This window comes from Stigmatopora argus, chromosome 5 (genome assembly GCF_051989625.1).
Source record: "Stigmatopora argus isolate UIUO_Sarg chromosome 5, RoL_Sarg_1.0, whole genome shotgun sequence".
NCBI lineage: Eukaryota > Metazoa > Chordata > Actinopteri > Syngnathiformes > Syngnathidae > Stigmatopora > Stigmatopora argus.
This window is the reverse complement of record NC_135391.1, coordinates 2,165,388-2,181,025: the sequence shown is the minus strand read 5'-3', so window position 1 is coordinate 2,181,025 and position 15,638 is coordinate 2,165,388. Positions and strand designations below refer to the sequence as shown.

At 38.2% G+C, this 15,638-nt stretch overlaps 1 protein-coding gene across 1 annotated transcript in view; it reads left to right on the top strand.

Moving 5' to 3' along the window:
• Positions 1-15,638, top strand: part of LOC144074522 (transmembrane protein 132B) — a 117,815-nt gene that overhangs the window by 52,850 nt on the left and 49,327 nt on the right. Inside the window, exon 5 of the mRNA XM_077600993.1 lies at positions 12,303-12,440. Coding sequence (XP_077457119.1) covers positions 12,303-12,440 — 138 coding nt within the window. The remainder of the gene's footprint in view (positions 1-12,302; positions 12,441-15,638) is intronic.

The following is a 15,638-nucleotide window of genomic DNA, read 5'->3' as shown; positions in this document are numbered from 1 at the left end:
CTAGACCACTAGGGACACACTTCCTGGTTGTACTGCTCACCTGACATCCTTTTTTAATTCGTCCACGTGCGATGATTTTTCTTAAGATTTTCCCTTCAAAGTAACACATTTGTACTCCCAATTAAAACCACGAATATGGAGGTGAAAATTGTGAATCAGGGGGCGGCTTGTACGAGGGAAATTGTAAAATTCAACGATTTTAAGGCAATTTTTAGGGTACGGTTTATAAGCGGAGGCGGCTAATATGCGAGAAAATACTGTAATTATTTAAACTGGTAATTTTTTTTCATACAACAAGCCTATAAAATGAAAACATGTCAAATCCATGCAAATATTTGTTAATTTTCTTTTTTTACAAAGGCTTATTTTTGAACAACCTTCAACAATTTTCACAAGAAGTCATTTTAAAGAATACAAAAGTGGTTTCACAATTATGATAACATACAGTATATTTCTTGTTTTTTAATTTTTCAGATAACTTGTGTTAAATTAATTTAAACTGCGTTAAAACACGGTCAATTCATTGACTTTCCTCATGACCAATTTAAAGGTGAAATTATTATTATTATTATTATATTTTTTTAAAGCAATAGTGTGTTATTTTGACAAGTATTATTAATCATTTTAAAAGAACCTGTCAACCTCTGCCGATAACTGCCCTTATAAATGATTATGATTCCCCTTACAAACCCCCAAAAAACCTTACAAACACCGTACGAGTCGTACGGTGTTTGTAAGGTTTTTGGGGGTTTGTAAGGGGAATCATAATCATTTATAAGGGCAGTTATCGGCAGAGGTTGACAGGTATGACTGAATGGGACAAGTTGGAATTAAATTTTTTTACTCTGGCCGGAATAGGAATTTTTCCGATTGTTCACGCTAAATATATCACCTGGGACAGACTCTAGCACCCCTTGACCCCGATGAGGATTAGCCATGAATATCTACCGGTCGTGTAGCACATTCCGTGACTGAAACCTCCCTTTGAAGCGATTCTTCCCTCCCAAAATGATCCAAAGCCTATTTTCAAGGGTACGTTGGGGGAAAATTCCAACCCCCAAATTCTTTTTCCCAGCTTCTGGGGTAACTTAGAGGTAAGCGAGCGCATCAAGAGGAAAGCATGGCTCCGCTTCAAGGAGCCGCCGCGGCGTTCCCGGCGCAAAAAAGAGCACAGAGGAGCGCCTGTGTCTAAATGGAGCGCTCTTCTGTAGCAACGTCGAGCACGCAAAATCAAACGCACACCCGCATTTGCATATCAAGAAGCGCCGCGAACTAGTACAAGCGCTCTCGAAAGAGCCGGGCAGACACGAGTGGGCGCCAGTAGACGACGCCGTGGAGTGGGCTGACCGATCGCCTCGTCCGTTGCCCACTCCCGGGGTGAAGTTAACCGGAAAAACTTCGGCAGGGGGCGGAGTTCTAAGCCTTGGGGTTTCCCAAGCCTTTTCTAAACTGGGGCGCACTTTTTGAATTGGAAATTCTGGATTTTCCCGATCAGAAATGGCGTTAAATGTTTGAAGCTAAGCTAAGTTTGGACACCAAATTTTGTTTTTTATAGCCTTTATAAGGAAAACCGAAATTCACGTGGTGATTGTTGCATATCGGAAATCGGATTGGATTGGATAACTTTATTCATCCCGTATTGGGGAAATTTCATTGTGACAGTAGCAAAAAAAGGCATAGTTATAAGTTAGACAGTAGTCAAAGGCCACAGAACAACAAAGCAAAAAGCACAAAGCACAAAGCAAATCAAAGTCAATGGGATCATTAAGAATCACCAAATCATTAAGACAGAAAAGCAGCAAAAACACAAAACGAGCTACAAGTTTCAGTAGCAAAAAATCAAGCCCAGTTGCGTCTTTTTCAGAGAATCGCATACCTGTCAATTTATACGTTTTCACAGTATTTTATACGTTTTTTATCATTTCAAATGGTGTACGCTGTATAACACTTTTGTACAGGATTTTAATTTTTTTTTAGTACGTTTTTTTTGTAAAGCCGATCTCATTTTACCCATTTCGGTTTTATTCCAGATCGCCTCGGTCACTGGTAGCAAACGAAAACGTCATCGCCGACTGCTAATATTGTCATGCTTTAAGCATTACAGCTCCGCCTTTTCATTATATAGCGCGTCAGTAAGCAATGTACCCCTACTGAATCTTGACTTTAGTGCATACTTATTAGGCACCCCGTCCACTTTGGAGAAAATGTTAGACTTTTAAATGCGCCCTATGTGAGTAAATATGTGCCCCGTTGCATTTGTACGTTTTTTATCACTTAATAAGGGCAATTGCAATCATTAATAAGGAGAACAATTGGCCAAAGTTGACAGGTATGGAATCGGGTCAAAAAGATTGGGTCAAAAAGATTGGGTTTTTAAAATGCTTTGCAATGGCAGTTAATGAGTTAAGGTAGCAAAATGATCCATAAATATAATGGAAAAAAATGTATAGATATACAAAATAACATGTGGACTCTATTGAAACAAACCTGGAATTTAAAATAGCCCAAAAACTAATTAACTCTACAACTAAAATAGCTGATTTTTTTGCATAGGGTGAGCAAGTTTGTTCACTTTATTTATGTAAAATACATTATTTAAACAATTTGTTTGCCGATGTTAGCTGGGATAAGCTCCAGCACCCCCATGTGAGCATAGGCCTTATGGTAAATGAATAAATGGAAACTATTGGTTTCTTCCAACAACCTAGCGAAAAATAAATGGAAACTATTGGTTTATTCCAGCGACCTAGCGAAAAATTCAAGTTCCTTCCAAGCCTGAAAAGTATTTGACAGGTCGCAATTTCCGATCCTTGACTTGAGCTGCTTCCCAGAATTCCTGGCACACCCCAGATTAGACACACTTTAGCTTTTGCTAGCCCTTCAAGCATTGACTATTTTCGCTTTTTAAAGAGCGTCTACTGTTGTCCAATTTTTATCCGACCACCCGCGTTACGTTTCTGAACTTTCCCCACAAGAACTTCCAAGCCTGCCGATCTCCACCGCCAAATTCCGTCACCCTCGCCATCGACGTCGCCGCGTATCAGATTCCGGTTCGATGGATTGATGTTAATTAGCGCATTGAGGCCTGGATGGTGTGAAGCGTGTGTGCTAGCCGAGAATGCGTGTTGGGAGCATGTGTCGACAGTGTGTCAAGGGGTGTTGATTGTCATTGTTTTGCTGTTTTTAACCCGCACACTCTTTGATTTGTTTGTCACTCCCAAACTTTGGCTAACAATAGTCTGAGATCTGAATGTCCCACTCACAAAAAGGCCCCCAAAACGATCCAAAATGGAATCGAATGATTGTCATTATAAAATGATTGTCCTTGAGTCTGTTTGTCTTGGCTGTTATGGCTCTGTAGCACCTTCCAGAGGGCAGCAGGTTGAAGTGCTTTAAGATGGGATGCGTATTGTCCTTAATGATGCTCTCTGCACTTTTAAGGCACCTGGATTTGTAGATGCTGGACAGGGTAGGTAGGGGAAGTTGATGATCTTTTGGGCTGTGTTGCTCAACCTGTACTGTCTTTTCTACTACAAAAGTGACCCGTAAGTACATTAATATTGTAAGGAAGTGACTCAAAATGAACTCAATGCCTGACATTGACAATGACGGATGTTTAATTAGCTTAAAGTGGGAACATTTTTCTAAATTTAAAGTGCTATTTTCTCTCAGTTCCAAATTGTAGCTGGTTAATTTCCTTTTCACAGCTTGGTTTTCTATTATCAGAAGTCTTTTTTATTTGCCGGGGAAGCGTTGATCTCGAACCGGAAGTTTATTTGAAACAGCCGCTCGGCTCACCTGCGTGACCGCCTCGATTCCCGCTGGCTAGTTCGTTGCAGGTAATTAGCCGTGCTAATTTGCCCATTAGCCTCTGTGAGGACATTACTTCAGCTCTTATGACTAATGGACCCATCAGGAATTTAAAAATACTACAAATATTCCCAAGTTTACTATGCCAGTCTTTACCAAACTACTAAATACACATTTTGTATCAAAGCTACGAAAATCCCACAAAAATGATTAAGCAATGTTTTTTTCCAGCGATTTACATGAAAATGTTGAAATTTTAGTTTTTGGGCTTACCGTGACGATTAATTTTTGAAACGCAATGTTCTAAATAAGTTTTACATTTTACACGTTCAATTTTTTCTGAAATTACCATGCTTACTTTTCAAGCAGCATAAATGTGTTCGCTATGTCCACAAAACCAAAAAAATAGTCGTATTTGTTTTGCCGTTTGTATTTTTGATTTTTTTGCAAGAACTATTGAATACTACTACTACTATTAACTGATGAAAAAGGAAACAATCTGAAAAAGCATTTGAAAATGCCATCCTATTGATCTTTACTTTTCTACGTGTCACTGTAAAATGCCACTAGGAAAAAGCCACCTCCGCTTTTGATGCTACGGCTTTTGTTGCGGTAAACACGTGTTTACAGGCATGAAACTCCAGCGCCTACCTCTGCCATACTAATCTTAGATTCCCGCATCAAGTTCTTTCATGGCGTCTTTGTCACCCTTCCCGTTGAAAGAACATAGCTGGTGGCTATTGTCCACGTCTATAAGCGCCGCTAAGCTCATTTGTATCGTCTTTATTTCGCAATCTCTCTCTCTCTGCGCACCCATTCGCTCGCCCTCACCCCGCCCCTCCCTCCAATTAGCCTGATTAATGTTTAGTAGAGATGGCATCTAATTCATTAAAGTACTATACTGTAGTCATCTCGTGATTAGCAGAACAAGATCTGTAATGTTACCTTACACTAAGGGTGTCAGACTCGGGTTGGTTCGTGGGCCGCTTTAACGTCAACTTGATTTCACGTGGGCCGGACTATTTTAGATATAATATTTAGATATTTTTTTAATAAATGGATTAAAAGAACTGGATTCAAAGCCCTGAATATTCAGTTTTTTATAGATCCAAAACAATGTTTATTTTAGCTTTTTTTAAATATATTTTTAGATTTCACAAAATGACTTTTGAACTAAAAACACAGAAAAAAAGATTAAAAAATTACAATTATTGATTTAAAAGGGGGGAAATCAGGAAATTTAATATACATCTATACTCTTCATTTTAATTTGATCCTAAAACAGAAAGTCGGCACTCATGATTTACTTTCCCGGGCCACACAAAATGATGCGGTGGGCCAGATTTGGCCCCCGGGCCGCCACTTTGACTCATGTCTTACATGCATGCAAGCTAACGCGCAACAATGACAAGTTTGAATTGAATTGAATGCTTTTATTGTCATTATACAAGTGTAACGAGACTTAAGGCTTTCACCACATAGTGCATAAATGACAACAACAAACAGACAAATAAATAATCAATAGATAAGAAATAAATAAGCCGTCCAAATGAGGTCAGCAGAGCAGAGCGTTCTTGTTCTTTCTGAAGTCCAGGATGAGTTCTATGGTTTTGGAGACGTTCAGCGCCAAGTTGTAGACTCGCTGAGTCTATGGACTCAAAAACAAAAAAACACAGATAATCAATATATAGTAATGATAAATAAATAATTAATAAATAGTAATAGATAAATAAGTGGTCAACATAAGAAGAATAAGTAGTCGTAATAAGTCTTGATTAGGTCCTAGGTGCCGAACTCGAGTATGGTGACAGATCTTGGCTGTTATGGCTCTGTAGCGCCTTCAGGAGGGCAGCAGGTTGATTTGGTTTAAACCGGGATCCGTATTGTCTTTTATAATACTCTCTGCCCTTCTAAGGCACCGGGATTTGTTGATGCTGGACGGGGTGGGTAGGGGGAGTTGATGATCTTTTAGGCTGTGTTGATCACCCTCTGTAGGTTGGTGTTTAGTTGCTCCTTTGTGAGTACTCTCAGGAAATATAGCCTCTGCTATGCCATCTTGATGAATGCTGTGGTGTTTTTGAGATCCCGAGGCCCAAGTGAAACCAGCAGAGATGTGGACCCCTCACAATTTGGAAGTTCCACTCGCTGTTTACGTAATCTCACATCAGCCCGCACACAAAAAAACATCTTTCCACGCAATATACACACTACGTAGAGACGCTAATTGTTTTTAGTTCTACTGTTCAAGGTTGTGTTTATCGTGAACAATGGTAGCAAATCGTAATCTTCCATTTTAGCGACTTCTCTTCTACCGTCTTTTCACAACAAGATGAGGTTATTTCCTGCCATCACAGTGAGCTTCCTGCTCGTCCTATTCATCTTCTTCTCGTCCTCGTCTTGCTTCCGAAGCAGCAGGTGCGCCGCCACGCTGTCGTCGCGGCTAATCAACGTCTGCAAAACGTTCGCTTTCGGCCGCCGGCCGCAAAACGGAGGTTCGGAACAAACGTAACAAACGTTAGTTGGACATTAGAGCGGAGGAAGAAGAAGAATGTGGTAATGAGTCCTCCAGTGGAGAGTGATAAGAGGCAGGCTGCTTTAATGAGACGTCCGGCAAGGCGGGACACCCCGCGACAGGACTGGACTACATCACACGCCATAAACTGGAAGATCAGATCGAAAGCCACGGGAGAGTTTTTTTATTTTTTTGCCCTGACTTAAAATCTCTTGTTGAAAAGCAGCAATACGTGTTAACTTATAGTCTAAAATACTCAAATGCAATTGGCTCCAGTGCTTTTTGCCACCATTGTTGCCATTGCTGATATTAAATTAAATTGAATGCTTTTATTGTCATTATACAAGGATAATGACATTTAAAGCTTCACCGCAAAGTGCATAAATAACAACAACAAACAGACAAATGATGAATAACGAACTCATCAACAACATAAATAAGTGCACAAATAACAACAACAAACAACAAATAAACGAACAGATAAATAATCATGCTTATATTGTCATAATAAGACTAATAAGATTCAATGCCTCACTACAAAGTGCACAAATAACAACAAACAGACAAATAATGAATAACTAACTCGTCAACAACATGAATACGTAGCGAAGTGCACAAATTACAGCAACAAACAAACCAATAAATAATCAATTGTGCTTTTATTGTCATTATACAAGTATAATAAGATTTTAAGCTTCACTACAAAGTGCACAAATAACAACAACAAACAGACAAATAATGAATAACTAACTCATCAACAACATAAATAAGTAGCGAAGTGCACAAATAACAACAACAAACAAACAAACAGATAAATAATCAATAATGCTTTTATTGTCATTATACAAGTATAATAAGATTTAATGCCTCACTACAAAGTGCACAAATAACAACAACAAGCAGACAAATAATGAATAACTAACTCGTCAACAACATGAATTAGTAGGGAAGTGCAGAAATAACAACAACAAACAAACAGATAAATACTCAAACATGCTTTTATTGTCATTATACAAGAATAATAAGATTTAAAGCTTCACTACAAAGTGCACAAATAACAATAATAAACAGACCAATATATAATCAATAAATAACAATAAGTGGTTATTTGGGGAGCCACTGATATCAAAACAATGCATTAAATAATGCAGCCACATTAAAATTGTTTAGTATACTTGTTGACTTTTTACAGTGTTATCCTACCCCGACTGTTTGGCCTAAAGCACAAGTGTCAAAGAGGCGGCCCGCGGGCCAAGTATGGCCCGCCGCATCATTTTGTGTGGCCTGGGAAAGTAAATCATGAGTGCCGACTTTCTGTTTTAGGATCCAATTAAAATGAAGAGTATAGATGTATATTAAATTTCCTGATTTTCCCCCTTTTAAATCAATAATTGTCATTTTTTAATCCATTTTTTTCTGTGTTTTTAGTTCAAAAATCATTTTGTAAAATCTAAAAATATATATAAAAAAGCTAAAATAAACATTGTTTTAGATCTATAAAAAACTGAATATTCAGGGCTTTTAATCCAGTTCTTTTAATCCATTTATAAAAATAAATAAATCTAAATATTGTATCTAAAATGGTCCAGCCCACGTGAAATCAAGTTGACATTAAAGCGGCCTGCGAACCAAAAAAGCATCAAAAATATGTTTTCTGGCAAACCTTTGGAAAATAGCAATCTGAAGAGGAAGCGCAGAGAACGTAAGGTTTTGTCTTCCATGTTGGTCCACAAAAAAACAAAACGTGACAGCAACCTTAACGTAAATGCAGAAAACTGGATGCTTCCAGAAAACCATATCAGGAAAGCCGTTTTTTCTGTCAGCCCGTCAGTCTGAGCGCTGTCAGGATAAGGGAAGCTTTTTTTTATTTTATTTTACGGTTACGTAAACGCGGCGCAGCGGGAAGAAGCAAGAGTTACGGGGGAAGAAGAAGAAGAAGAAGAAGAAGAAGAAGAAGAGGATGACGAGAGGGACTCTGAGGAAAGGGAGTACGAAAGGAGGTGTGAGCGGGATGAGAGACGTTGAGTAGGTGTATGTTGAAAGGATTCCGGGGGAGCGCTGGAGAGGACGCCAAGTGCACCTTCCAGGAGGAGACACCACTAAGTCTGGAGATGGAACACTTTGCCTTAAGCGAGCAATATGCTCGGCAATATCTGGAATTTCAGACGGGACCGCTAAAAGAAAGGAAGGCGTTTTTGGGGGGCTGTTGCGTCAGGAAACACATTTTTGGGGGTTCGTTGACATTAAATCCAATTGGAATGAGAGGGAAGGCTGGCAGGGAATTGTTGTGTTTTCGTCGGTGGTGTTGACAGCAATGGATGTCCAATTCAGTTTAATACGTTTTTATTTTTATTTTGATATCCATTTGTTTTTCATCTGTAAGATTTTTTTTTTTTTTAATTTCCTACAAACCTCTGCTTTTTTAAACTGTTATGGCCCTTGGCGACAATCTTACATATTTGCACATGTTCACTAACAAGGATATAAATATCTTCATTAATATGGGCTGTCTCTTATTAAATCAATCAAACTCAAACTTAATATATTTTCAATAAGTCATTAACAGTGTTTAAATTTTCACTACATTGAGGATTATTACGAAAACAACGAAATTTCCCGAATACGGGATGAATAAAGTTATCCAATCCAATTACTTCAATCCCGCAAATTACATGTACAGTAATACCTCGCCAGTTCACGCTTCAATAAATTTCAGAATTTTTTCTGGGGTAATGTTTTAACATTTTTGCATTTTATTTTATTTTTTAAGTTCATAAAAATGTGAAAATCCACAATGAAACCAGAAGCCACTCTTGCTACTAGGACTAGGAAAAAAAATCTTTTTAATAGGGGTGACCCTACTTCAGGTTTTCGATTATGTCTGGTCCACATTAACCACGATATTCGAGGGATTACTGTACTTTACATTTCAAATAATTTTGGTCATTCTTGTTGAACTAGAATTTTCCTCCTTTCCTCACTTCTTTTCCTTGTAAAAATTGTGTAATTTAACAATCTTCAAAAAATTTAGACATTTTCTTCAAAAATATTTTTTCTTAGAATATTACAATTTATATATTTTTTTACTGAATTAAAATCCCAGTCCTTATAGAACTCTGCAGGACCAGTTTTTGCTATCGGCAACTTGGGCGAATCCCAAGGGCACAATCAATTCAGGGGGCGCACATAAGCCCGCCTCCAATTAAAAAAAAAAAAAAAAAAAAAAAAAAAAAAAAAAAAATTATATTTCTAGACTATTATCCCTCATTCCCACATCAAGTTATGAATTTTCTGAGGCGGCACTTTTTGTGAAATCCCTCAAAGTATCTAAACATAAATATAAAGTATCTAAACAGAGAGTGAACGTCTACTGCATTTCCAGTCATTTAATACTTTCCAAGTATAAAAGTAAAAAGGAATAGCATAGAAAGCGAAAGTTGGGTTATCACAGCACAACACCTGGACGGACAGACGTAGGCGGGACCGCCACGTCCGTCAAAGACAATCGCTGGCGTGCAGAAAGAAGGCGGCCAGTCTATTTGTTTAGATGCCGCTCATGCGTCTGGGAAAGGTCGCCGCTGCCGTCCTGTCATTTTCTCTTCCGGCTCCATTCGTCTCGCTGTCACTCGCCGCCCTCTTTTCTTCCCGCCCTCCTTCAAGATGGCTTCTTAGCCGTAACCCTTTCCTCTTGGACAAAAGTCATTTTACATGCCAAAAAACGGTTTTCGTAGTTCGGAAAACGCGTTTTACTCAAGCGAGCGTTTTTGTTTACGCTTTTTGAAATGTGAAGCGGCCCGTTGGTGGAGTGGTTATTGCTTTGGCTTCACAGTTCTGGGGTACTGGGTTCGATTCTAGGTTGGTCCACCTATGTGGAGTTTGCACGTTGTCTCTGGGCTTGCGTGGGTTTTCTCCTGGTACTCCCACAACCCAAAAATGCTAAGCTAAATTGCTAAATTGTACGCTAAATTTCCCCTAGCGACGAGTGATTGGTTGTTTGTCTCCTTGAGCCCTGCCATTGGATGACCACTGATTCAAGGAGTCAGCTGGGATAGGCTCCAGCACCCCGCGCGAACCTTGTGAGGATAAGTGGTTGAGAAAATGAGTGAATGAATGTTTGAAAAAATCCATCCACATTCAGCAAATCTACTAAAAAATGTTTAAAAACAAAGAAATATATCAGAAGTTCCCCTAAATGTTACTCATTACTAATGTATTCATTTTATTGAATAAACTTATTTACTAGGACTTGAATACATTTTTGGGATGACTATTTGTACTTATTATTTTGACTTTATTTAACACTTGAGTTCCAATAGGAACACTTCTGGTTATTATTATCATTATTATTTTACATTGAATGTCTTCAAAGTGAGCAAAACAGCCTCTTCTGTCATTTATAGGAACTATCAAAGGAGCCGTATGTTTGTCTTTGTGTGTGTGGGTGTGTGCGGGTGTGTGCGGGTGTTCACCTAATCTCCAATAAGTTGATTAGCCGCTTAAAGAAAAACTTTTGAAACCAAGAAAAATGTGTCCCGTCCCACTGAGTCATTTTCAAAAAGAATACATTTGCTTTTCATTGGAATGATTTTTATTTGGAATGCTATCCATGTCCGTTTCCTCTATAGGGGGAAAAAAAAAGAAAATATAGAGAAGGAGAATGCACGTGATGTATTTGGCAAGACTTGAATCAACACATGAATCAAAACAAGACAAATAATGATCACATTGTTTTGCTCCATTTTGTGTTTTCTTTCCAATAAAACTCAAGAGGCCGCACAAGCGTTTCTTGTCTGCCAACGCATGAACAGCACGCGCATTCTATAACGTCCAATTAATTACAACCGTTTCAAGACGTGTGAAAACAATGTCATTTTACTTTGAATTTGAAACTTTAATACCAAATTCTAACCTTACTTTGTAATTTGAAAATCTGTTCAATCAGATGTCTTATGTTATTATCCAATCCGATAACCAGACTTGAACCCCAAATGTCAGTTAAAAACCTTAATTTGAAACCCTGATCTTTTTTAAAGCTTAATAGTTCACAATAACCTAAATTTGACATCATAAATCTGCATTAAATCGCCAATTTTAACTCACAACCAACATTTGGAACACAAATTTTAACTATAATTGTTGATTGAAACCTTTTTTGGAACAGGAAAATAATTTAGATAAAACGTGAAATTACAAATTTTAGTCTAAAAGGATCCTTTATACTGCACAGGTGTCAAAGTGGCGGCCCGGGGGCCAAATCTGGCCCGTCGCATCATTTTGTGTGGCCCGGGAAAGTAATTCATGAGTGCCGACTTTCTGTTTTAGGATCAAATTAAGATGAAGAGTATAGATGTATATTCAATTTCCTGATTTTTCCCCCTTTTAAATCAATAATTGTAATTTTTCAATCCATTTTTCTGTGTTTTTAGTTCAAAACTCATTTTGTAAAATCTAAAAATATATAAAATAAACATTGTTTTAAATCTATGAAAAAACTGAATATTCAGGGCTTTTAATCCAGTTCTTTTAATCCATTTTTTTAAAAAAATCTAAATATTATATCTAAAATGGTCCGGCCCACGTGAAATCAAGTTGACGTTAAAGCGGCCCGCGAACCAACCAGTCTGAAACCCTTGATTTAGCGGATCCTTAGCAGACTCAAGTTTTTAATCTTTGCTTGAAACCGTAATTTGAAACTGTTTACTTAGTTACTAATGTTATTTAAAACCCTTTCACCAAGTTGGAACCCTAAATTTGTTGTCATAATTATGCTTAAAAGCTCTAATTCTGAACACAAAAACCTTCTCGGAAACTTTTCGATGAAATTCTTAACCAGAATTGATCAAATTATTTTTGACTTTGCAGTCCAAACTGTCGCATCAAATCAATTTTAAATATTAACTTTGGTTTGGAACTCTGTAACACCGAACTGGGTAACTTTAGCACTAGCTTTAACTAGCCCGTATGTTGTCGCTATGTGCAGGGTGTGGTTCCAGTCTGGCATCAGTTTCCTGGCGGTGAAACCTAGCGACTTGGTGGCCTGGGAGATCAAACAGGAAATGGCGCCCGGCGGAGGCTCGCTGGCCGTCATGTGCCAGAGGAAATCGTCTTCCACCGCCAGGTAGGACACATCCATTTTCATAAACGCTGATATCGGAATGTGTTTCTTAACTTGATATCGGAATTTGAATCAATGATGGATTTCCATTAAATGCACCAAGCATGTTTATCTCTGGAGATCCAGTGTGAACCGTGAGCTCATAGAACGTAGACATCTAACATCTAGAATGTGGATCCAAGATCGGATTGATAATTCAAATCCATGTGTTCGATTTTGGATCCAAGTCCTGGTGTAGTTTTAGTACTTAGATCTTAGACTGTGTCTTCAATATCATCATTATACAAGTATACAGTAATCCCTCGATTATCGCGGCTTCACTACATTGCGTTTTTTTTCTGGGGGAATTTTGTTAATTTTTTTAGTAAGTTCATAAAAGAAGCTGGAATGTGTGTTTGGTATATGGTGTAATTAGGATGTTCATCGATAATGTGGGTTTAGATCTAGGACAAGGTTCGCGGGCCGCTTTAACGTCAACTTGATTTCACGCGGGCCGGACCATTTTAGATATATTATTTAGATTTTTTTTATTTTTATAAATGGATTAAAAGCCCTGAATATCCAGTTTTTTTATAGAAACAATGTTTATTTTAGCTTCTTTATATATATTTTTAGATTTTACAAAATTATTTTTGAACTCAAAACACAGAAAAAATTGATTAAAAAATTACAATTATTGATTTAAAAGGGGAAAAAATCCGGAAATTTAATATACATCTATACTCTTCATTTTAATTTGATCCTAAAACAGAAAGTCGGCACTCATGATTTGCTTTCCCGGGCCACACAAAATGATGCAGCGGGCCAGATTTGGCCCCAGGGCCGCCACTTTGACACATGTACATAGACTTCAAGGATCGGGATCCAAAATTGGTATCCAGGGACTACGAATCAATGAATTCATCTAGAACGATGCAGCCCGGTAGGAAGATGGAGAATGATCGAGAATGATTGATATCTTTAGGTCTATCTACATACACATAGATTCAAGTTTCAGGACCTGGCAGGTTTGTTTCCCAGTCCAAATGGACTGGCCGTCTAATTGACCAATGTCGGCCAGTAAGTGAACTTTTTGGGCCAAAAATAAACGGATCCATCCCACGAGGGATCGAACTGGCATAAATGTGGCCCGCCAACCAAACTGATTTCGACAGCCCTGATCTAGAAAGTGGATCTAGATCTGGATTAGCAATTAGTCTGTACAATTTGTCTTTATCATGTAGGCCACGTATGGCGATCAAGAAACACGCGCTGACCCAAGATGTGAATTCCATCTGCACATTTAGGATCGTTCTGTTAGAATACCTTATTCCGCAGGAACAAATTCCAAAATGCACACACGATCCTGGAACAGATACATTCTCCTAATTATTCCGATAGCTTGGCAACTGAGGTGGGAGTGAAGCGCACGTGCACATGCACACATTTCGTGAGCGCGATTGTGTGGGCTGTCTGGCTAATTAATAGGATCTGATGGGTATTAATCTCTAATGAGATATTAGCACATTCTTTTTTTCTTTTTTTTTTTTATGAATGAGCGTGGGAATTCATCACATGCGCCGATTCCCTCTTTGGTACATAACGTCTTTTCTTGAAGCACAATAGACGCTATATACATGGATTTGTATATGTTTTATATTATCTTAAACCCTTACATTTATTTTGAAATCTTAGACGTAGTTAAAACCCTCTTTGAGACCATAATCCTGCTTTAAAGACCTTAAACCCAGGTTTACTCTAATTTGCTGAGACCTTTGACATCTTGACGAGTGGAATTTACCGTATTTTCCAGATTAAAAGTCGCCCTTTTTTTATAATAGGAGTTAGCCTGTGCCCATGTATTTATTTTTTTGCGTCTGACAGATGTTGTTGTTGTTTTTTAGGCTATAGTTATCTGAAAAACTGATATTAACTCATGCCTATTTATCCTATAGTCACTTTAGGGTGTGTTTGTTCTTGGTTTTTGATCAAAACCTTTTTTTTCCTCAAGATTTTCCCTTCAAAGTAAGACATTTGTACTCCCTATTAAAACCATTTAATTTGTATTAATAATAAACGTCTAAGTACATTCAATTCCATGATGTACACGTTTATGCTAATGCTAATTCAATGTCACAACCGCGCCTTTACATCCGATCTCAACGTTAGCCCCGCGCGGTGACCCGCATCGGCTAATTACTGTTCTCCCGTAAGCGCGGCGTTGGTTCGCTAGCTTAGCATCATTCTGTCGCTCAGCGGAATGACCTCGACCACCTGGGCGCACTCCATCACACATGCAGGATAAAGTCATTACACAAATATCCACACAGCCAGCGAATATCCTCATTTTTTTTTGTAGGCCACGCTTTAAATAAGCCCATGTCGCTGTGCTAATACTCCATTTCTCAATAGTTCGCCCCGTTAAGCACCCCCGGGGAACGGGGCATCACGGCTAATTAGGCGACCTGCGCGGGACCCACCGTGTTCCCGCCGCTGTCCTCAGAGGACCGGCGAGGTGGCGCGAGCTAACGCTAACATAAGCTAAAAATGTCAAAAGAGGACTCATTCATCCATTTTATTTGAACAAAACATACCATATTTTCTCGCATATAAGCCGTATTTCAAAAATGATGACTGAATCGAAGGTGCGGCTTATATGCGCACAAATTAGACTTGACATGCACGAAACGCCATAACGCAAGACAATAGTAATAATAATAATAATCGGACATAGGCCCTGTCGTCATTATCAACAACAAAAAAGCCTACTTGTCATCACACCCAAAAACTGCGTATGACGAAATTGGTGGTGCTTCTCCATAAGCTACGTTTACTCGGCAAAAGAGTGCGGCCGATACGGTCATTTATTTCAAAATAGAGAAAAGATAAATTGATAAAACGCTAAACAAAATTTATGTTGACGTCTATGAATGAAATTCCAGAAAAACAGTAAACTATCTTGCATGAAACTTGAAAAAACTCACTATCGCGGATTTTTACACATTAATTAATGATAGAATTGTGTCAGAGAATTAAAAAATAATCCATTGAGACTCACAAACTTACTATAACTATTGCTATCTTACTCCCATATTAAAAAAACATTCACCATATTTTCTCGCGTATAAGCCTTACCCTTAAAAATGCCTTAAAATCGTTGAATTTTACGATTTTCTCGTACAAGACACCACCTGATTCACAATTTTGACCTCCATATTCATG